Raw genomic sequence first — 21865 nt, forward strand, 5'->3', positions numbered from 1 at the left:
GAAAAATAAAAATTCATAAGTCTATATTAATAATAAATAGGGAAGAAGGGAAGGCTCTGCTTATAGAATACCAAAGGCAGATTGGTAAATGGGGAGCAAGAACTACAGCTGGAAAAATCACCATAAAGCCTGGGTTAGGCAAAAATCATCAATGGATACTAAATCTAGGGGGCATGTTGATGAAGAGCAGTTATTTGCAGGCTCCTAAGAGTGTGTCCCACAGACTGTTAGTTGCAAGAGGGAAAAAAAAACAGTCATTATGCAGCAGAGAAACCAGACAACATCTTGACTGGGTGATCAAAATTAACCTCACCAATGATGGATATTGTATGCCTCCAGCTGTGATACCCTAAGGACAGACCATGACCCATACAGTACTCCAGTCAAGTATATATAATACCAATCTAATCCCATGGACATATTAGAAAAGCATAAAATGAGGAATGTTCTATTTTTAAAAGGGGGATTGAGTGGGACTTTATTCTTCAAAAATGTCATAAAAAACAAAGAGAAGCTATGGAAGCATTCCAGATTAAAAGAAGCTAGAAACATGACAAGTAAACAACCCTAGACTGGATCCTTCCCTGGAGGGGGAAAAATGCTTATAACGTTGACTTTACAAAGTCAATGGGAAGAATGGGAATATGGGCAATAAATTACATAAAAACATTACATCAGTGTAAATTTATGAAGTTTACTGTACTATGGTTATATAAGACTACTTCTCTGGGGTAATATACACTGAAGTACTTAGGGATAAAGGGCCATGATGTATGTAAGAAGATGGGATAAAATGTTAATAATAGGTGAACCTAAGTAAAAGGTATATTGTGTTCTTTGTATTATTCTTTTTGCAACTTATTATAAATAAAATTATTTCCAAATGAAATATAAAAAAATTATGCCTTTGTATCATCATATCATAATAAGCTACTACAATCCAGCAGAGAATTCCTTCTTAGGCCCTCGGGTTGTTGTCCACTTCTGCTCTCCAAAGAGTTTGGCACAGTTTGTATTTGAATTTCACCTAAAGAGTTACCAACTCCTTCTGTGTCCAGCCGAGATCCACAATTAGAAAAGATGTGCATTCTTGGCACGAGAGAGGTGGAGACTCTAATTCCCAGAGTGAAACTTTCTACTTGCCATATGTGAAGGTTCAAAGCACTAATATTTTCAGATCTAAGCTCAAGGGGTCCTTTACCAGTATTTCCCCATAATTTTTTCACCAAGAAATAGGAAAATAAAGATGAAAATCCTACTGACAAAACATAATTTAGGAAATAGACCTTATCTCTGCATCCAAATGGCTCAGGATCAGCTCTAACAAATCGAAAGTCCTTCCCATGCTGGAAGGATAAAGGAAAGGGAAAAAAGAAAACTCACAGCAGACTAAATAACTAAAACAGATCAGCTCCTTTGGCCAGCCAGAACCTCACTGTGGTGAATGCTGAGGAGAAGACAGATATGGGGACATGAAGACACAGTAATACTGACAGGAAGAAGCAAATCATCATAAAGGGAATCCCCAAAATTCAGAGAGAAGGAATCCTCAACCCTTAAAGAGATGAGCTCAGACATCTGCAGAAATGTTCAATCCTCGAATGACTTAGGTATATTGTAATGACGGAACTTTCTCTGGAAAGCACCAAAGACAATTCAAAATGAGCAGAACTTGAAGGCAAAAGGGCAAACGGGCTTTCTGAGCTTCTGAAAAGCTAGAGGCAGAGATACTTCCCAGGGGTGTCTTGCTTTCCCTACCCTGGAGGAGTATGTGACCTAACAGATGGTGAATTCAGTTGGAGAACCAGGAGAGTCCTAGCATGTATTTCCTATTAATTTGCTTGCTCTTTATCGATGATGACATAAATTTCACAAATAAAAAAGTACTGAGACACAACAGGAAAGCTTCTCATATGCTGTTAGAACTTTTCTTTGCACTGCCATCAGGGACTCTGGAGGCCAAGGGAAGCTACGCTAAGATACGCTGCATGTGCTCCTGACTTACGTGGCTACCTTATCTCAACAAAGTTTCAAGAGCCATGGTAAAATAAGTCCGGAAATGAATCTAACTTAACAGGTCTGTGTGGGAGGCAGCTCTTTCAACCAGTATATAGTAAATCTGATTATGCAGGAAGCTGTAACACAATTACACATGTTGTAATATGCGTGGGGAAAAGACTGGTTTAACACAAAAGTGGTCACATGGCATCTAAAGAGCAGAGATATAAAGGAGAGAACTTTGCCAATGCTTATCCAACCCTGCCCAAGGCAGTAAAATATTACCTAGTAAATGTAAGAATTCTGGTAGCCATAAAATAACACTCTATTATAGAGGGCAGGACAGACCTCACTAGGGTTCTCTGTATCCTAGATGAAACGGACTTCAAAACCAACACTAGCCATGTCTTCATCTGTAAAGGGGTTATAGTTTTAATGTCTGCCTCACAGGATTTTATGAGTATTAAGTGGATGGATAGTGCCTGCTGCTGCTGCTAAGTCGCTTCAGTCGTGTCCGACTCTGTGTGACCCCGTAGACAGCAGCCCACCAGGCTCTGCCATCCCTGGGATGTGGTAAACACTCAGGAGGTATCAGTTATTACTGATTTCTAAGACCAAAGGTTATCTATATTCAATTAGTAACATTCTAACTATTAAATTTGATTTTTTGCTAGTACCTTAATAATACCAGAAGGGAGGTAACTTGGAAGTAAACTCAAGAATTCTAGTCATAATTGAGTCCCTAGATATCCTTGGTCGAAAACCAAATTATGGAACTGTGGTCATCAATGGTTCCGTACATCAGAGGTCAGTTTTGATTGTCACTATGACTGGGATGCTGCTGGAACTTAATGCCAGGGGCCAGGAATGCTGGTTGAATGACTGGGAGTTGCAAGGTGGTGCAACTCCCAGTCATTCAGTCCTACACAGTAGAAAAGCTGTCCTATTCAAAAAGGCCCATAGTGCCTGAACTGATAAACACTGCCCTAGACTACAATGAACCCATCATAGTATTGACACTTGCCTCCAAGGCCGAGGCAGCCAGTCGAGCCATCTCTGGACTTTACCTAAATGCAAGATTTCATAGTTTTCATATCTGTCTACAATTTCACATCTGATCATCATTCGGTCTGAGGCTTTCAGAGAGCTCCACCAATTAATACAGATGGTATGTGCCAGCAGAAAAGCCCCTACAGTTTCTGAAATTGGGTCACTGATTCCAAATAAAATTGGAATTGGCTCTCAGCATTCTACAGAGGGTCAGGGTTTGGTAAACTAGAAAGGTCGCTCAAGGAAGAGGTTGTTTGAACCTTATGCAACACCATAGGACTGAACTAGCATACTCACATTGGTGAGATCTTCAAAAGCTGATCTCTTTTTGAGTGGTCCCTGAGGTGAAGATGGAGATATCTTTGCTTGGTACTTCTCATCTTTCTAAAAAAGTAAAAAAGGTAAATGAGTATATCCAATTGTGAACAGTCTTTTCAGGGACTTCAGGTCATCTTTGGAGCTCAACAGCCTGAATCTCCAAGCAATTGGGAATGTCTATAATAAACCCTAATAAATTACAACAAAAGAAAGTTTTGGCACTCACTGCTGCTTAGAGAGTCCCTGAAGGAGGTAATAATCATTGATGATGGTGACAAGGCTGTGAGGAGACAGGACAACCTTCATTGTAACTCTTAAAATGAGCAAAATAGCTTGGTGAAGCTAATTTTCTCTCTTACTCCTCTCATATCTATGGCTATCCTAGCCAAGATTAATCATGACCATCACCACCACCTTGCAACTCCCAGTCATTCATTTAATATGGGCGTTCCCAGGTAAATTACTTTAATAATTTAACAAAATTTAAGTGTCTTTTATGTTAAGTAGTTGATTTAAGACATTCTCAATAAGGATAATCACACACATACCTAGATACTGATCCAGGATCAGTCCTTTACTAGCGATTGACCTTGGAAAAGTCACTTAATTTCTGAACCTCAATCTTCTCATCAGTAAAACTGGAAAGATGACCTACCTTATTTGAGGATCAAATAAGAGAATACATGTTTTTTAAAAGTCTATATAAGCTGTAAATGGGCAGAAATAGTATTTTAAAAATACATGGTCCAATGTGATTTTAAACCTCATAAGGAAAATTCTGTATTTTAAGAAAGGAGTTTGGTAATTCATATTTATCCCTTTTAGTGTATACAAGGGAGGAATGGGGAAAAGGAGGCAGGGTGAATATTTTGGAGCAAAGAGAGCTTTCTTTCTAGCTAGTATTTATCTGAAATGCCTTATCCCACTACCAAATGAGCAAGACTATCTCTATGGGGTTAAAGGTTAAGGTAAATCACACTGTAGGGTTTCTCTATTCCCTAACAGTTTTTGTTTGGTGAAAGTGTCCTATGTATCAGATTTCCTTTATGAATTGAGAACTCTGCCTTACCTATGTCAGAGAGTTGTTATAATGTGAAACAGAACACTGAGGTCAGACCATTTATTTTCTCTGTTTCTCTCTTTACATTATGTACAGTTAGTACATAACACAGTAAGTGATTAGAAACTTAGAGAATTGGATTCTTATTACAATACACCAATTCTAGTACAGTGGAGCAATTCTGAAAGAGCTGAGAAGAATTCTGTTTTTTTACTGTTTAAGCTAAGAAATGAGTAAACTGTTAGTCTTTCATCTAGTTCATGATAAACAATCCTAATGGAAATAATTAGCAAAGAATAAATTATTATTTTCTCACAAATTAGCTAAGAAATTAACTATGGTCTGCTATCCCACTCCTACTTAATATTACTGGCAGAAATAACCAGCCCCAAATAAAATTAATGGTGAAACTAAATCCTATAAAATTTATATTTGCAAAATACACCCTGAGAAAGTTGGATTTGGAAAAATAACTGCCACAAAAGAAAATGTACAGTGGCAGAACTCTAATCATCAAATTTGATATGAACAAAAATTTGATCAATATAGCAAATCTTTCTTGCCAAATTTACAGAGGAAAAATACACTTGTTTTCCCTAACCTCCGAGAAAACCATTTTAGTGAGACAAAAATGAAAATGATTAGAAAGTGTTTATCTGTGCTGAGAGAAAACCAATCAAGGAAATTAAATCGGCGTAATGATGTTTGCTCCAGGAAACACTTTCTTAGCAACAATTCATCAATATTAGTAAAATTCTGATTAAAATATGACTGATGGCAAACACAGAACATCACAAGCTCGGAATGTCAATGTCAAACTATTCACAAGGTCAAAACAACAGGCTCAAAATGGACCCATTCTTCAAATTTAATAGCTGTAAAAAGCATTATAATACATTTGTTGACCTAATCATCATACTCTCCCCAGGATGTACTAAGCAGCCACCTGGCAAGGTGCTTTGAGCCTCTCAGAGAAAATAAGAGTTTAAATGGGACACTAATGAGAACTGAGTATTGTTTGCTTTTGAAAGTTGTGGAGGACACCCTTCATCTTAGCCATGCACTTATGGGAAAGAAGAGTTTATGCTTTCTCCTCAAGTTATAATTTGCTGGTCTCCTCCAACTACAAGGTTTGCCATGCCTTCTCACTTTCTCAGATTAACCACACATATTCCAAAAGATATAGAGGGGAGGATAGGGACTAAGCCAACACAGAAAAGAGGCTAAATGAGACACTATTGGGAGGGACAGCTTGCTCTAACCTTTTCAGATGGTTCATGATCACTGGGCACAATGCTGGACTGAGATTTCCTAGTCTCACGTTTGGAGTGTTGGGGTGGTAGTGGCACCGGCATTTCTTACAGATTCAGCAGCATCTATCCAAGGCAGGGCTGCAATCAGAAAAAGACTCTTTAAAACATTCACCAGAAACAGCACCGATTCTCTGGAGATCCTTGAGAAAACCCAGTCTCTCTATAACATCCCTAGGAGAAAACAGACTTCAATGTTAGCAGATCTGGGATCAAATCTTGGTTGTACCACACTTAACCATGGGCAAGTGACTTAACCTCCCTGGACTTCAATTATCTCATCTGCAAGATGGAGGTTAAGTATATGCATCTTTGCAGGGCACTGTTCAAATTAAATGAGATATTCTGTGTAAAAAGCCAAGCACAGTGCCTGCCACCCGCTGTGGGTGCTGGGACTGTGGCCTAGCCCCTAGCTTAGGCCTAGGAACACTAGAGGAAAATTAACAGTTGAAAATAATCAAGATCATGACAAATCATATAGTATGGAAGCTCACTGGTAGGGTTAATGTTCTTTAAAAGGTATGGGGTCCTGGCCCCAGCAATAATGATGCTACAGAGAAGGCAAAAGAATGCACTGCACACACACACATGCAGAATAGGCCAGAGGGTATTCTAGGCTGTATTCAGTCAAGAAACTGCAGTCCAGTTTCAGACATCTGGTAAAAAAAAAAATCAAATCAAAAGATAATACTGGTGGGAAAAAAAAGAATAGCAGAAGGAACTTACTTGGTGAAATTCATTTGACATATAAAATTTAACAGTCATTACAGAACTTAGGAGAGTCCTACCTTCACCCCACCTCAATGTCTGACCCCATTCTATACTTTAGCTTGTGAGTTCTCAAACTAAACTAAGAACTCACTATCATAACTTATGATATACTTAAGTGTCTTATGTTATGATACACTTAAGTGTCTTACAAGCACATTAGGAGGAATCAGTTCTTGAATATAAGAGAGACCCTTCCCACTCAGATACAACTGCTCTTCTGAACCCACCCATATTCAGTATCCAAGTTCAATGACATTTGACAAAGAACAGGCTTCCATAAGAGAGACCCTCAAGGCAATGCAACAAATTTATGTACAAGATACATCAGGCAATGGAGACAAACACAAATAAATCATGGATCTTATCCTAGAAGTATTCACAGGCACAGCTCTACCAGCAACATATGAATGTGACAAATGATTTAATAACAGCCATCCAGAGAAGGCAATGGCACCCCACTCCAGTACTCTTGCCTAGAAAAATCCCATGGACGGAGGAGCGGCTGTGGTCCATGGGGTCGCTGAGAGTCGGACACGACTGAGCGACTTCCCTTTCCCTTTTCACTTTCATGCATTGGAGAAGGAAATGGCAGCCCACTCCAGTGTTCTTGCCTGGAGAATCCCGGGGACAGGGGAGCCTGGTGGGCTGCCGTCTATGGGGTCGCACAGAGTCAGCCACGACTGAAGCAACTTAGCAGCAGCAGACACAAAGTACTTTAGAAACATAACGCAAAGTCAGTAATCTTATGGGAGACAGTGGGTAGAGGAAGGCTTCACAGAGGAGACTATATTTGATCTGGACTTAATATGATAAAAAGGTTCCCAAGTAGACAGGTGAGCTTTCCAGGCAAAGAAAGCCAGAGCCCAGGCAGAGGCTTGAACGTGTAGAGCACAGCAGGTTTGGAAACATCCAAGTTGCCCAGAGTGTGAAGTATAATGTGTTGGGAGGAGTTAGAAACAGGCTGAGAGCTAGGCTGGGACCATGCTGTGAAGACTGCACAGAAGATTGCAGTTTGAGAGAAAGGTTGAAGAAAAGAGAAAGGCTAACTTGGGTTCTGCTTTGGATGGACAATGTTAAACATTCTGTTGGCGAGGAAAAGTCAGGACAAATAAGTGCCTTCACATTTATTATGTCAGTTAATCCTCCCCAAGCTGTGAGGGTAAGCAGGGCAAGCACAATTCTTTCCACTTCATAGTCTCAGATGAGTTAAAAGTTATTTACTACACAGAACAAACTATTAAGCAGCATAGATCACCCAGCTCTTTCCAGGGCTCTTTTCTAAAATACCATGAAGTCTCTCTGACTGTATGTGAAAAGATTCCAAAACAGTCCACAGAACAAAGTGAAAGGCCACAGAGTGGTAGTATGAGGAGTACTGAGTTAGAACAACCACAGATTTCTTTCTAAAGAAGCAATTGGGCTTCTAAATCAGCCAATTTAGCATCTTTGAGCCTCAGTTTCCTTATTTGCAAAAGAGCCATGTACCACCTCTTACTTGCAGAGGTATCGTATGGCTCAAATGTAAATTTGCACGTGCAAAGCTTAACCTGGTATGTCCTCAGAATACATGGTGCATTGTACTCTCCTTTTCTTCCTCCAAATCCAAACCCATTTTCCATCTCATCCCTCAAAAATCAGCCAAGCAGAAATAAAGCTAAATTGAGTGAACCCAGCCTTAACTGGACTGTATGAAAACCACTCACTCCATTATTATTGTTCACACCTCATACAATTCTTTATGGATGACCAAAGACTCGGGTTCTCAAATATTTATCTTTCAGCTGGAAAGAAAACAATTGAACTGGAGTCAGTGGGCCAGAAAACTTTTGGCTGATGACATCACAGCATGACTAAACCTCAGAGAAAATCAGTTTTCAGATGATGGTCATTTATCACTTTCATTATCCTGAACAATAATCTGGCTTAAGTAACTAATTTCCCTGCCACTAGGAGAGGGGAGGGGATTACACCACCAAAAGCATGTTTTCATAAAAGGACACTCTGCAGAACACTCTCAACTTCTACTACCTACAGAACCCTCAGCCTTACTTAGACAAGAAAATTAGAACCCTCTCCACTTTTCAGACTTTCCTTCTCCACTACATACACACTGATGAGTGTTAAAGGCTCTATCCCAGGGCTGGTGTTGAAACCCACACAGGGACAAGTTGGCTTGTTCAGAAGCCCAATTGTTCAGAGTCCAAAACTGTAGATAGGACAGTCTCAGGAAACAGTAGCAACTTCTTTTTATATACAAAGGCAGATTACAGACAGCAAGACACTGGGGAGAGAAAGCAGGATGATGTCAATGTAAGCAGCACTGAGCTGGGGAGGATGCCTTAACTGTAGTTCTGATCCTGTCCCTAGCTGGCTGAGTGACACTGGATGGTCCCTTTACCATCTCCAGCCTTCCTTCCTTCACCTAAGAAAATGAGATAGTGAGACCAGAGTCTCCTGGATATTTAATCATCGTCAATGGGCCAGCAATATTGGCATCACCTGGGAGCGTGTTAGCAATTTAAACTCACTCCCCAAGCTGTTGCTGCTGCTAAGTCGCTTCAGTCATGTCCGACTCTGTGCGACCCCACAGACAGCAGCCCACCAGGCTCCCCCGTCCCTGGGATTCTCCAGGCAAGAACACTGGAGTGGGCTGCCATTTCCTTCCCCAGTGCAGGAAAGTGAAAAGTGAAAGTGAAGTCGCTCAGTCGTGTCCGACTCTTCGTGACTCCATGGACTGCAGCCTACCAGGCTCCTCCGTCCATGGATTTTCCAGGCAAAAGTACTGGAGTGGGGTGCCATTGCCTTCTCCCACTTCCCAAGCTAGGCTTTACCAAATCTGAAAGTGAAAGTTAACTTCCCCTGGTGATTTGTATGCACTTTAAAGTTTAAGAAGCATTGTTCTTGGATCCCTTCAACTTCTGACATTCTAGGATTCCAGGAGGTCCACAGCAGAGAGCCATGGAAAGCCAGAGCTGGATGGGACTGAAGGTGAAAATCTTAAGTCTCACCAACTCTCTTCTATCACTAGCTAGTGGAGACAACGGTGCTTCCCAGCTGGCGCAGTGGTGAGGCACTCGCCTGCCAACGCAGGAGACACAAGAGACTTGAGTTCGATCCCTGGGTCGGTAAGATCCCCAAGAGGAGGAAATGGCAACCCACTCCAGTATTCTTGCGTGTAAAATTACACGGATAGAGGAGCCTAGCGGGCTATAGTCCATGAGGTCGCAAAGAGTCGGACACGACTAAGCACACAACTGACGGACTGACTGGAGACAAGGGAAAAAAGACACGTTTCCATCCCCCTTCATATCCTTCAACGTGTTTAAGATATCCCTCACGTTGCATTCGCTAACTTAAGTACGTTTTGTAGGTTAAATTGATCCTGTACAGCTTCACTTGGGAAAAGACTACAGAAATGTACTCTGATTCAGGAATGTTGCAGCGGTAGCTCCATTTAAAAGCCGGGAACCAGTTTGGGTTTTGTTTGTTTGTTTTGCCTTCTCACCCTCTAAAACACACTCCCTGCCCAACCTTGGTCAGGACTCTCTCCGCAGACTGCTGACAGGAGAAAGCAAAAGTTTCGTGGCAGGACTCATTCCGGCAAAAATTACAGGGACTGGAGTGAGCCTCAAGGACCCACCCGCGGGCGACAGAGCCGGACATTCGAGTCAGGACAAGTTCAAAGGCGCCTACCTCATATCGAGATTGAGGGCAGAACAGGAAAGATCACGGACGCACTCCTAGGCCAGGTGAGGCCAGGGAAATGACCGGAGCTCCGCGTTGCAGCAACCGGCGTCCGTCTCAATTTACCCACGAGAATTTTGAAAAGTACAGCCCAGGAAGAAGAGCAGTGGTGATTGGCCAGCAGGGGCCAATCAGCGTGCCGTTGAGTCGCGCCAGCCTAGCAAGGAGGGGCGGGCTGGATATTTTCAAAGCGAACTCTGAGGCTAATAGACTTCCCAATGGGGCGTGGCTTCGAGTACCATTGGTTAGACCGGACTGGACTGACAAAGGGAGTACTGGGTCCCTTTAAAGACGTGTTTTTATTTAAATAACCCTGCCGGAGGACGGAGAGAGTGGCGGCATTACGTGAGCAATTAAATAAGCTTTGGAGAATTGCCTGGCGATCCAGTGGGTTAAGACTCGCTGCTTTCTCTGCCCTAGCCCAAGTTCAATCCTTGGTGGGGGAACCAAGATCCCGAAAACCGCAGGGCGGCCAAATAATAACAACAACAACAATAATAAGCTTTTATAGAGTCAAACGTTAACTCTTGCTGGCTTCACAAATGGCCTCGTGATGGAAGCAGAGCAGAAATTATTGCCCCTATTTTATGGATAGCACCCATAGTGCAGATACCTAATAGTAGCTAAAACATTAATTGAGCGCTAACTCTTGCTGATTGCTATAACTTTTTAAATTGTTTTAAACATTGTCCCAAAAGGTAGGTACTTTTATTATTGCCATTTTACAGACAAGAAAACTGTAGCTTGCTAATTGCATGCATGCTAAGTCACTTCAGTCGTGTCCGACTCTTTGAGACCCTATGGAGCTTGCCAGGCTCCTCTGGTCCGTGGGATTCTCCAGGCAAGAATACTGGAGTGGATTGCCATGCCCTCCTCCTCTTTCCGACCCAGGGATCGAATTCGCGTCTCCTGCAGCTCCTGCATTGCAGCCAGATTCTTTACCTCTGAGGCACCGGTGAAGCCCCATGATTGCTAACTGCCCAATATAAAAATGCTGCATTGTGGCAAAGCAGGTACTACCATTGATATTCTCGTTTATTTCATTAGTACATTAATTAATTCATTCAACATTTATTGAGCACCTGCTTTTGTCCAGGAGCTAGAAAAAAATATATGAGTAACTGATAAAAGACTTGAAGAGTTTATCACCCTGCTCTATGTTCTAAGGAAGGAAAGAGAAAAGTGGAGATGCCAGGAATAAAATCTAAGAATTCCTGCATATACAGATACTCTACTACTAAACTACATTTTTACATTTATTATTAGTCCATTCTCCTTTTACTGATAGTATCTCATAGCTTTTACATTAAAGGGAAAATAGTCACATGATCCCAGGCCCTTGTCTCTTTTTAATCTCCCTAGGTTATCACATATAAATCCATGACTTTAAATATCACCTAAAAGCTGGCCCTGAACTCCAGACTCATAAATCCAACTAATTATTCCACATCTCCTCTTGGATGTCTAATAGATATCTCAAACTCAACATATTCACAACCTCACCAAATCTGATCCTTCGTCCAATGCTCCCCATTTCAGAAAGTGAAAGTGAAGTCGCTCAGTCGTGTCCAACTCTTTGCGACCCCATGGACTGTAGCCACCAGGCTCCTCCATCCATGGGATTCTCCAGGCAAGAATACTGGAGTGGGTTGCCATTTCCTTCTCCAGGGGATCTTCCTGACCCAGGGATCGAACCCAGGTCTCCCACATTACAGGCAGATGCTGTAACCTCTGAGCCACCAGGGAAGCCCTATTTCAGAAACTGGTACCATATCAAGCCTGTTAATCAAGCCAGAAACCTGGGTATCATCCTTGATTCTATTCTTTTCCACCACCTTAACCTCCCAAATCCAATCCTTCAGCAAGTCCTGTTGATTCTACCTCAAAAATATATTTTATATCCACCCACTTCTCTCCATCTCCACTACCACCATGATCTCTCAGTGGGACCACTGTCAAAAGCCTCCAAGCTGTTCTACCCCTTTCCAATCTGGTTAATCTCTAATGCAAATACAATACAATGATGTGATTAACCTTTTTAAAAAACAAAAAACAATATAACAGACTTTTGGACTCTGAGGGAGAGGGAGAGGGTGGGATGATTTGGGAGAATGGCATTGTAACATGTATACTATCATATAAGAATCGAATCGCCAGTCTATGTCCAACGCAGGATACAGCATGCTTGGGGCTGGTACATGGTGATGACCCAGAGAGATGTTATGGGGAGGGAGGTGGGAGAAGGGTTCATGTTTGGGAACGCATGTACACCCGTGCTGGATTCATGTCAATGTATGGCAAAACCTATACAGTATTGTAAAGAAAAATAAAGTAAAAATAAAAATTAAAAAATAAAAAGGTTAAAAAAAAAAGAAAAAAAATTATGTCCCTCTCCTGCTTTTGTAGTTACCCACAGAATTAAAATCCAAACTCCTTACCCTGGACTACAAGTCCTATCTATCTCACTAACTTCATTTCATACCACTCTCTTTCTCATTTACTCCATTCCAGCCATAATGATCTTCTTCCCAAACTTTGAATATACAGAAAATCACACTCCTCGGGATCTTCACACATGATGTTCCCATCGTTAGAAATATTCTTCCCTCTCTTCTTTAAATCACTTTTTTTTCCTCATGCTTTAAAGTCTCAGCTTAACTATCCTCTCTTCAGAGAGGCCTTGCTTGACCATGTTATCTAGAGTAGGATTCTTCTCCCACTCCCTTATACTTTATCTCAACCCTTACATTTCTTTTAGAGTAATTATTGCAATTTTTAATTTTTGAACCTATCTCATCACTCAAGAATGCAAGCTCCACAACTGTAAGGACCACAGGCATTGTGCTCTATCTTCAGTGATTAGCATTAAGAAGAGTTCACATTTATCAACTGCTTACTGTATGTGTAACACTGTTTTGACACTCACAACAATACAATGAATTGTTACTGTTCCTGTTTTGCAGAAGAGCTTCCCTGGTAGCTCTGCTGATAAAGAATCCACCTGCAATGCAGGAGACCTGGGTTCCATCCCTGGGTTGGGAAGATCCCCTGGAGGAGGGCATGGCAACCCCACTCTAGTATTCTTGCCTTGAGAATCCCCATGGACAGAGGAGCCTGGCAGGCTATAGCCCATGGAGTCACAAAGAGTCGAACACAACTGAGTGAATAAGCACACAACACATTTTGCAGAAGAGGAGCTTGTAGTAACTTGCCCAAGATCACACAGCTAGTAAGCTATCAGACTGGGATTTAAACCCACACAGTCTGATTCCAGAGACCAAAGACAAAGCACTACCCCATACCTGTCTCCTGGACAGATGACTGCAAAATATTTGTTAACCAAGTAAATGGGTTATCTTCCTTTAAGGGTCATTGCTGTGGACAAGCATCCTACTGGGATGCACTATAAAGGAAATACAGTATGAACACAAGTCACTATAAATCTTCTTTAGTCAAAAGAGGAAAAGGTACATCCACCAAAACAATAGCAACACAAAAAATCACAAAATGAGAAATGTATTTTTCCTATTTCCTTCCAGTTTTTCACAAAAAAGTTATTGAGTAAAAATTATAATTTTTCCAAAATTAAAAAAAAATTATCTCAACTTTCAAACCTCCAGTTGACTTAACCTTTCCTTTGGGCAGCACTCAGAGAGAATACTAAGAAAAAAGGAGATAGCTCTTTGACACTGCCATTTTCCAGTATTTCCCTCCAACCTAGGCATACAAAATTGTCATGAACTCTCCTTTCCCCTCCCCACTACATTCCTGTATTAAAACCTGGTAGGAAACATCTGCTCTTATCTACTTCACTTTAACATGAAAATATATTTCACATGGATCCAACATTTAATTGTGAAAATGCAACCATGGAAATATTAGATAAAATATAAAAAATATTTTTATAATCTTGAATAAAGAAAACCTTTCTAAACAGGACAAAAATTTAGAGATTTTTAAGCAAAAGTCTCAGTAACATTAAGTAGTATTTGGCAAAACAAGTAAATAAAAACAAGGTTAAAAAATCTAACAAACTGGCTAAAAACATTGTCAACACACGTGACAAAGGAATAATTTCCAAAATGTGCAAAGAGAACTGCATGATCAACAAGAAAAAGATGAACTATCCATCCAAAAAAATTGATAAGTAAATGAACAATTAGAGAAGAAATATAAATGGTCAATAAGCATAAAAATATGCTCAGTTTCACTAAAAATACATGTTGATTAAAACAGCAATGCATTGTTTTGTTTAGGATATTGGCAAAATTTTAATAGATTAATAATAACTTCTGTTGGTAAAGGGGTGAGTAAACAGGCACTTGCATTGTCGGCAGAAATAAAAACTGCTACCAATTTTAGGAGCGTTATTTGAAAATATATAGTGACTTTTAAAAGTGTGAACCATTTTACCCAGAGATTCTACTTCTGGTAATCGTTTCTACAAAAATATTTATTCCAAGAAATAAGGCTGAAAGTTTTCCAAAATTGAGAGAGACATAAACCTACATTTAAGAAGGTAAGTAAACCGCAAAGAGGATAAACCCAAAGAAATTCAAACAAAAACATCATAATCAAACTTCTGAAAACTAAAGACAAAAAAAAAAAACCTTGAAAGCAGCAAGAGAGAAATGATACTTTTCTAATAGAGCAAAATTTTGTCAAATGACAATAGAAACCACGCAGGCCAGAAGAAGGTGGCAATGTTTTTCCAGTACTAAGAGGAAAGAGCTGTCAGTTGGCAACTGAGAATTCTATATCCAAGGAAAACATCCTTCAGAAGTGAAGGGGAAATGAAGTCATTCTCAGATGCTCCTCTTAAAAGAATAGAAAGTTTACAAGGTAGAAAAAATAGTCATGGAAGGAATCTTGTGTTAATAACATAAGGGAGAAAGAACTGTGGAAAGAGTAAAAATACAGGTAGATACAATGGACCCTCCTTCTGATACTGCTTTCTCAATTATGTCTGAGAGTTACAGCAAAATGTATAACACTATCTGATGCAGTTCTCAATATACGTAGAGGACATGTTTAAAACAATAATATTGATGTAGGAGGATAAAAGAAGGAAAAGTTTTACACTCTCTCAAACTGATAAAATGCCAACTACAGTAGACTGTGATATGTTGTGTATATATAATGGAATAATTAGAACATGCACTAAAAAAAAAAAGCTATATAAAACACAACATCCGAAAAACTCTGATTTTAAAATGGACAGAAGTCCTGAATAGACATTTTTCCAAAGGGGAAATGCAGATGGGCAATGGGTACATGAAAAGATGCTCAACACTGCTAATCATCAAGGAAATGTAAATCAAAACCCCAATGAGATAGCACCTCACATCTGTCAAAATGGCCATCATCAAAAAGGCAATACATAACAAAGTGTTTGTAAGGATGTTGAGAAAAGGAAGCCTTAGTACACTGTTGGTGGGAATGTAAACTGGTACAGCCACTCTGCAAAACAGTATGGAAGGTTCTAAAAAAAAAAACTGAAAACAGAACTATCATATGACCCAGCAATTCCACTTCTGGGTATATAACTGAAAAACAAAACTAACACAAAAAGATAAGATACATGTACCTTGAGGTTGATAGGAGCATTATTTACAAATTGCCAAGGTATGGAAGCAACCTAAGTGTCTATCAAAAGGGAAAGGGATAAAGATGATGCGAGATACACACACACACATACACACACACACACAGTGGAATACTATTCAGCCATAAAAAGAATGAAATTTTGCTATCTGCAGCAACATAGTTGGACCTGGAGGGTATTATGTTAAGTAAAATAAGTCAGACAGAGAAGGACAAATACTGTATGTGATTCACTTATATGTGAAATCTAAAAAAAAAAAAGAAAGAAAGAAACAGTAAATATAACAAAAATGAAGCAGGCTCAGAGATATAGAAAACAAACTAGTGGTTACCAATGAAGATAGGGAAGGGAGAGGGGCAATATAGGGGTAGGGAATTGAGTCACAAAACTATCATATATGAAATAAGCTATAAGGATCTCTTCAAGAAAAATGGAGATATCAAAGGAACATTTCATATGAGGATGGGCAAGATAAAGGACAAAAACAGTAAGGACCTAACAGAGGCAGAAGAGATTAAGAGGAGGTGGTAAGAATGCACAGAAGAACTGCATAAAAAATATCTTAATGAGCCAGATAACCACAATAATGTGGTCAACTCACCTACAACCAGATATCCTAGACTATGAAGTCAAGTGGCCTTAGAAAGTATCACTACCAATAAAGCTACTGGAGATGATAGAATCCCAGCTAAGCTATTTCAAATTATAAAAGATGATGCTGTTAAAGTGCTGCACTCAATATGTCAGCAAATTTGGAAACCCCAGCAGTGGCCACAGGGCTGGAAAAGGTCAGTTTTCATTCCAATCCCAAAGAAGGCAGTGCTAAAGAATGTTCAAACTACTGGACAATTGTGCTCACTTCCCATGCTAGTAAGGTTATGCTCAAAATTCTTCAAGCTAGGCTTTAGCAGTACAAGAACTGAGAAATTCCAAATGTACAAGCTGGATTTATAAAAGGTAGAGGAATCAGAGATCAAATTGCCAACATTTGTTGGATTATAGAGAAAGCAAGGGAACTCCAGAAAAACATCTACTTCTGCTTCATTGACTACACTAAAGCCTTTGATTGGGTGGATCACAACAAATGTAGAAAATTCTTAAAGAGATGGGAATACCAGATCATCTTACCTGTCTCCCGAGAAACTTGTATGTGGGTCAAGAAGCAACAGTTAGAACCAAATATGGAACAATGGACTGGTTCAAAATTGGGAAAGGAGTAGGACAGGGCTGTATATTGTCACTCTGTTTATTTAACTTACAGGAAGAGTAGATCATGTGAAATGCCAGGCTGGATGAGTTACAAACTGGAATCAAGATTGTCAGGAGAAATAACAACCTCAGATAAGCAGATGATACCACTCTAATGACAGAAAGTGAAGAGGAACTAAAGAGCCTCTTGATGAGGGCAAAAAAGGAGAGTGAAAAAGCTGGCTTAAAACTCAACATTAAAAAAAAAAAACCAAGATCATGGCATCCAGTCCCATCACTTCATGGCAAATAGAAGGGGGAAAAGTGGAAGCAGTGACAGATTTTTCTCTTCTTGGGCTCCAAAAACACTGTGGACGGTGACTGCAGCCATGAAATGAGAAGGCACTTGCTCCTTGGAAGGAAAGCTATGACAAACCTAGACAGTGCATTAAAAAGCAGAAACATTACTTTGCCAACAAAGGTCCATATAGTCAAAGCTATGGTATTTCCAGTAGTCATGTATGGATGTGAGAACTGGACCATAAAGAAGGCTTGAGTGCTGAAAAATTGATGATTTCGAACTGTGGTGCTGAAGAAGACTCTTGAGAGTTCCTTGAATAGCCAGGAAATCAAACCAGTCAATCCTAAAGGAAATCAAGCCTGAATACTCACTGGAAGGACTGATGCTGAAAGTGAAAGTGAAAGTGAAGTCGCTCAGTCGTGTCCGACTCTTTGCGACCGCATGGACTGTAGCCCACCAGGCTCCTCCGTCCATGGGATTCTCCAGGCAAGAATACTGGAGTGGGTTGCCATTTCCTTCTCCAGAGGAATCTTCCCAACCCAGAGATCGAACCTGGGTCTCCCGCATTGCAGGCAGATGCTTTAACCTCTGTGAAGCTCCAATACTTTAGCCACCTGATGCAAAGAGCCCACTCATTGGAAAAGAGCCTGATGCTGGGAAAGATTGAAGGCAAAAGGAGAATAGGGCAGCAGAGGATGAGATGGCTGGATAGCATCACCAATTCAATGGACATGAACTTGGGCAAACTCTGGGAGATAGTGAAGGACAGAGAGGCCTGGTGTGCTGAAGTCCATGGGGTCAAAAAGAATCGGACACAACTTAGCAACTAAACAACACAACAAGCTATGAGGATATATTGTACAATAAAGGGAATATAGTCAATATTTTATAATAACTAGAAATGGAGTATAACCTTTAAAAATGGTGAATCACTATATTATGTATCTATATAATGTAATATTGTAGATCAACTATACTTCAATTTTTTAAAATCCATATAATCCACCATATTAACAAGCTAATAAATCCACACACACACAAAAAGAAAACTATTAAAGCTAACAAATGAGCTCTAGGTTGTAGGATACGAGATCAATACACAAAACTCAACTGTATTTCCATACACTTGCAAGGAACAATCTGAAAATGAATACAATGGTGTCAAAAAGAATAAAATAGTCCAAAATAAATTTATTAAAAGAATTACAAGACTTGCACACTGAAAACCACAAAACATCTTTGAGAGAAATTAAAGACTTAAATAAATGTAAAGACAAGCCATGTTCAGTGGTTGGTATACTTAATATTGTTAAGATGGCAATTCCCCTCAAAATGATCAATGCAATCCCTATCAAAATCTGTGTAGAAAAGAGTTAATATAACAGGCCTGAGAATGTTATCATTTGAAAATCCTGTTGGTAAGTTTGGCCCTTGGCTAGGATCTGGGAACTTGGATTTGGGGAGGGTTCCCACCACCTTAATTGACAAGAATAGCTCACTATACTTTCACTGTTTATGCAAACAACATGGTTTCTGATGAACACCATCTTTCCTCCTGGGACTCTGGAGTTTTGGTATGTGCTAGGCAGAGGGTGCCTGCATGACCAGCCCCCAATAAAAATCCTTGATACCAAGTCTCTAATGAGCTTCCCTCCTTCATGAACATTTCACACGTGTTGTCACAACTCGTTACTGGAAAAAAGTTATGCTAAGTGAAAGAAGTCAGTTACAAAAGACCACATACTGTATGATTCCACATATTAAATGTTCAAAACAGGCAAGTCTATAGAGACAGAAATTAGAATGGTTGCTGTCTAAAGCTGAGGCGGTACAGGGTTGGGGGAACTGAGGTGTGATAGCTAAAGGGTACAAGGTTTCTTTTTTGGTGATGAAAATGTTCTAAAATTTATTATGGTGATATCTGCACAACTCTATGAGTATCCTAAAAATCAATGAGTTGTACACGTACATGAAGTATGTGGTATCTAAATTACATTTCAATAAAGCTGTTATAAACAGCTAAAAAAATATATTTGTTCTTTAAAAAAATATTTTATTGAAGAGTGGAAGGAAACACTCAGTGGAACTAGTTAGGAAGGTATTGAAATAAACCAGGCATTTTGGACCAACATGATCCATGATTTTTGGCAGTGGCCAGGCACTTCTGTCTGGTTCTGGGCATAGCAATTCTTGAACAACCATTACCAATGGTTGTCTTTCTTTCCTTATTGAAAAAGAATTAATATATAACATTATATTAGTTTCAGGTGTACACACTAATGTTCAATTATGTAAATATCCTTAAGCACTCACTAATACAGACCAGCCTAGTGCTATCTCTTGCAGTGTAAATGAAAATGAGTAAAACACAGTCACTCTCCTGAAACATTTCTGTATTTGGAAAGATAAAGCGCCTAATAAAATAACTACAACACAAGGCAGAGTGTGATAAGCCCCAAAGCAAGCTGAATATAAAACTAAAATAGGCTTCAGAGGACACATGCTGAGTGATTATTGTAATACAATCACTACTGTCAAAATCACTGACATCACCAAGAGTAATTACAGAATGGCTAAGTACGTGAGGCCCTGTTAGGTTCTCTACGGAGTTGGACTGTCTCGCTGTTTCCTTGAACCTATACACATCTTTATGATGGGGCCATTAAGGAAACGTATAAATAAATACAACATATACAAACAGTTTTTAGGATGGGGAGTGAGTCTAGCAGGGAGGGACTCACCAATTTGGGAGACTCACCAATGCAGGAGACCTGGGTTCGATCCCAGGATTGGGAAGATCCCCTGGAGAAGGAAATGGCTACCCACTCCAGTATTGTGGTCTGGAGAATTCCATGGACTACAGTCCATGGGGTAGCAAAGAGTTGGACAAGACTGAGCGACTTTCACTTTGAGGGCTTCCCTGATAGCTCAGTTGGTAAAGAATCTACCTGCAATGAGGGAAACCTGGGTTTGATCCCTTCGTTGGGAAGATCTGCTGGAGAAGGGATAGGCTACCCACTCCAGTATTCTTGGGCTTCCCTGTGGCTCAGCTGGTAAGAATCCGCCAGCAATGAGGGAGACCTGGGTTCGATCCCTGGGTTGGGAAGATCCCCTGGAGAAGGAAAAGGCTACCCACTCCAGTATTCTGACCTGGAGAATTCCAAGGACTGTTCAGTCCCTGGGGTCGCAGAGTCGCAAAGATATGACTGAGCAACTTTCACGTCACTTGGCAAAGCAAGCTTGTGTATAAACACGTTTCCCAAGCAGCTGAGGCCCCCTAGTGGTCATATGAACTCATTACCCTCTTTGTCATCTTAAATAAAAAATTTAAAAAAAAAAAAAAAAGGTCTAAGCCTGATAGCCCCGCGGGGCCACACTACAAGCGCAAAGCAGAATACTAGGGTAGTCTTCATCCTATTTTAATGATCCTTAAGTGTGCGTGTTGGGGAAGGAGGGAACCCCCTACAGGGTCTGTGAGGGAACCGGAGAGGCTTCGTGCTCCAAGATCCCCTTCCTCTCCTCCAAGGTCTTTGTTTAAAACACTCACTCACTGCTAATGACACTATCTGGAGGGAAGGATAAAAACTCTGTCTCCAGTTAATACTACATTTTAAGTATTTTTGTCAGATGTCCGAGACAACTTTGTTTGACAGAGGGGAAAAAAATCCGATTAACAGCCGAATTCCCTCAGCCACATCTCCAGGTCTGACACAGGATATAATTATATATTTATATGTATATATATATATATATATGTGTATATATATATATATATATGGCAAAAGACTCAATAGCTAGAAAAATATGTTTACTTTTAACATGTCACCGGGGGGCTGGAATAAATGCTTTACATTGAATAGGAGCTCCCCATCAATCAGAAACGAAAACAGAAAACAAAACAAACAAACAGAACCCAGAAAAAGGGCAGAGAGTAGGGGATACTAACCACTTCGGAATAATCGCCTCCGAACAACCGCCTCAGCAGAACCTCTTCAGAAAAAAACCGCCTCACGAAGAGCGACATCCGGGGTCTTCTGACAGACCGCACCATTCTCACCAGCAGGGGGAGCAGTATTTGGTTCAGTCAAACCTGAAACCACCAGATGGGGCCAAAAGATCAGAATACCCTTCATACTTTTTTCTCAGGGAATTTCTCTTCTGCATCTTGGACCTGAGAAGAATTAAAAAAAAAAAAGCGTACGAATCTCTGTGCACACATAGACACCCACGTCCAAGATGATGGTAGTGACCAGTGTCAGACTACCACCAAAATGGCCATTTATTTATTCTCAGATCCAAGATCGGAGAAGGCAATGGCACCCCACTCCAGTACTCTTGCCTCGAAAATCCTATGGATGGAGGAGCCTGGTAGGATGCAGTCCATGGGGTCGCTACGAGTCAGACACAACTGAGCGACTTCCCTTTCATTTTCCCTTTCCTGCATTGGAGAAGGAAATGGCAACCCACTCCAGTGTTCTTGCCTGGAGAATCCCAGGGACGGGGGAGCCTGGTGGGCTGCC

At 40.4% G+C, this 21865-nt stretch overlaps 2 protein-coding genes across 13 annotated transcripts in view; one reads left to right on the forward strand and one right to left on the reverse strand.

The window, feature by feature from the left end:
• The window catches only part of CCNB3 (cyclin B3), a 60792-nt gene extending 39424 nt beyond the window's left edge, over nucleotides 1-21368 (reverse strand). For 6 of the 11 annotated variants that reach the window (XM_070290006.1, XM_070290003.1, XM_070290002.1 and 3 more), the window contains exons 1-3: nucleotides 10201-10337; nucleotides 5689-5817; nucleotides 3346-3432 (exon numbers count right to left, since the gene is read on the reverse strand). In XM_070290006.1, the coding sequence (XP_070146107.1) occupies nucleotides 3346-3432; nucleotides 5689-5781 (180 nt within the window). In that variant the 5' untranslated portion in view covers nucleotides 5782-5817; nucleotides 10201-10337. Of the gene's footprint in view, nucleotides 1-3345; nucleotides 3433-5688; nucleotides 5818-10200; nucleotides 10338-20103; nucleotides 20524-21291 lie in introns of those variants that run through there. The other 5 variants (XM_070290004.1, XM_070290000.1, XM_070289997.1 and 2 more) reach the window with 3 other exon arrangements.
• A 268-nt stretch (nucleotides 21369-21636) lies between these two features.
• The window catches only part of AKAP4 (A-kinase anchoring protein 4), a 59280-nt gene continuing 59051 nt past the window's right edge, over nucleotides 21637-21865 (forward strand). The window contains exon 1 of one of the 2 annotated variants that reach the window (XM_070290009.1): nucleotides 21637-21865. This exon is cut by the window's right edge and continues 90 nt beyond it. The gene's annotated coding sequence lies outside the window, so the exon portion shown is untranslated. The other variant, XM_070290011.1, reaches the window with a different exon arrangement.

The sequence above is a fragment of the Ovis canadensis genome, chromosome X, assembly GCF_042477335.2.
Source record: "Ovis canadensis isolate MfBH-ARS-UI-01 breed Bighorn chromosome X, ARS-UI_OviCan_v2, whole genome shotgun sequence".
In the NCBI taxonomy this organism is placed as follows: domain Eukaryota; kingdom Metazoa; phylum Chordata; class Mammalia; order Artiodactyla; family Bovidae; genus Ovis; species Ovis canadensis.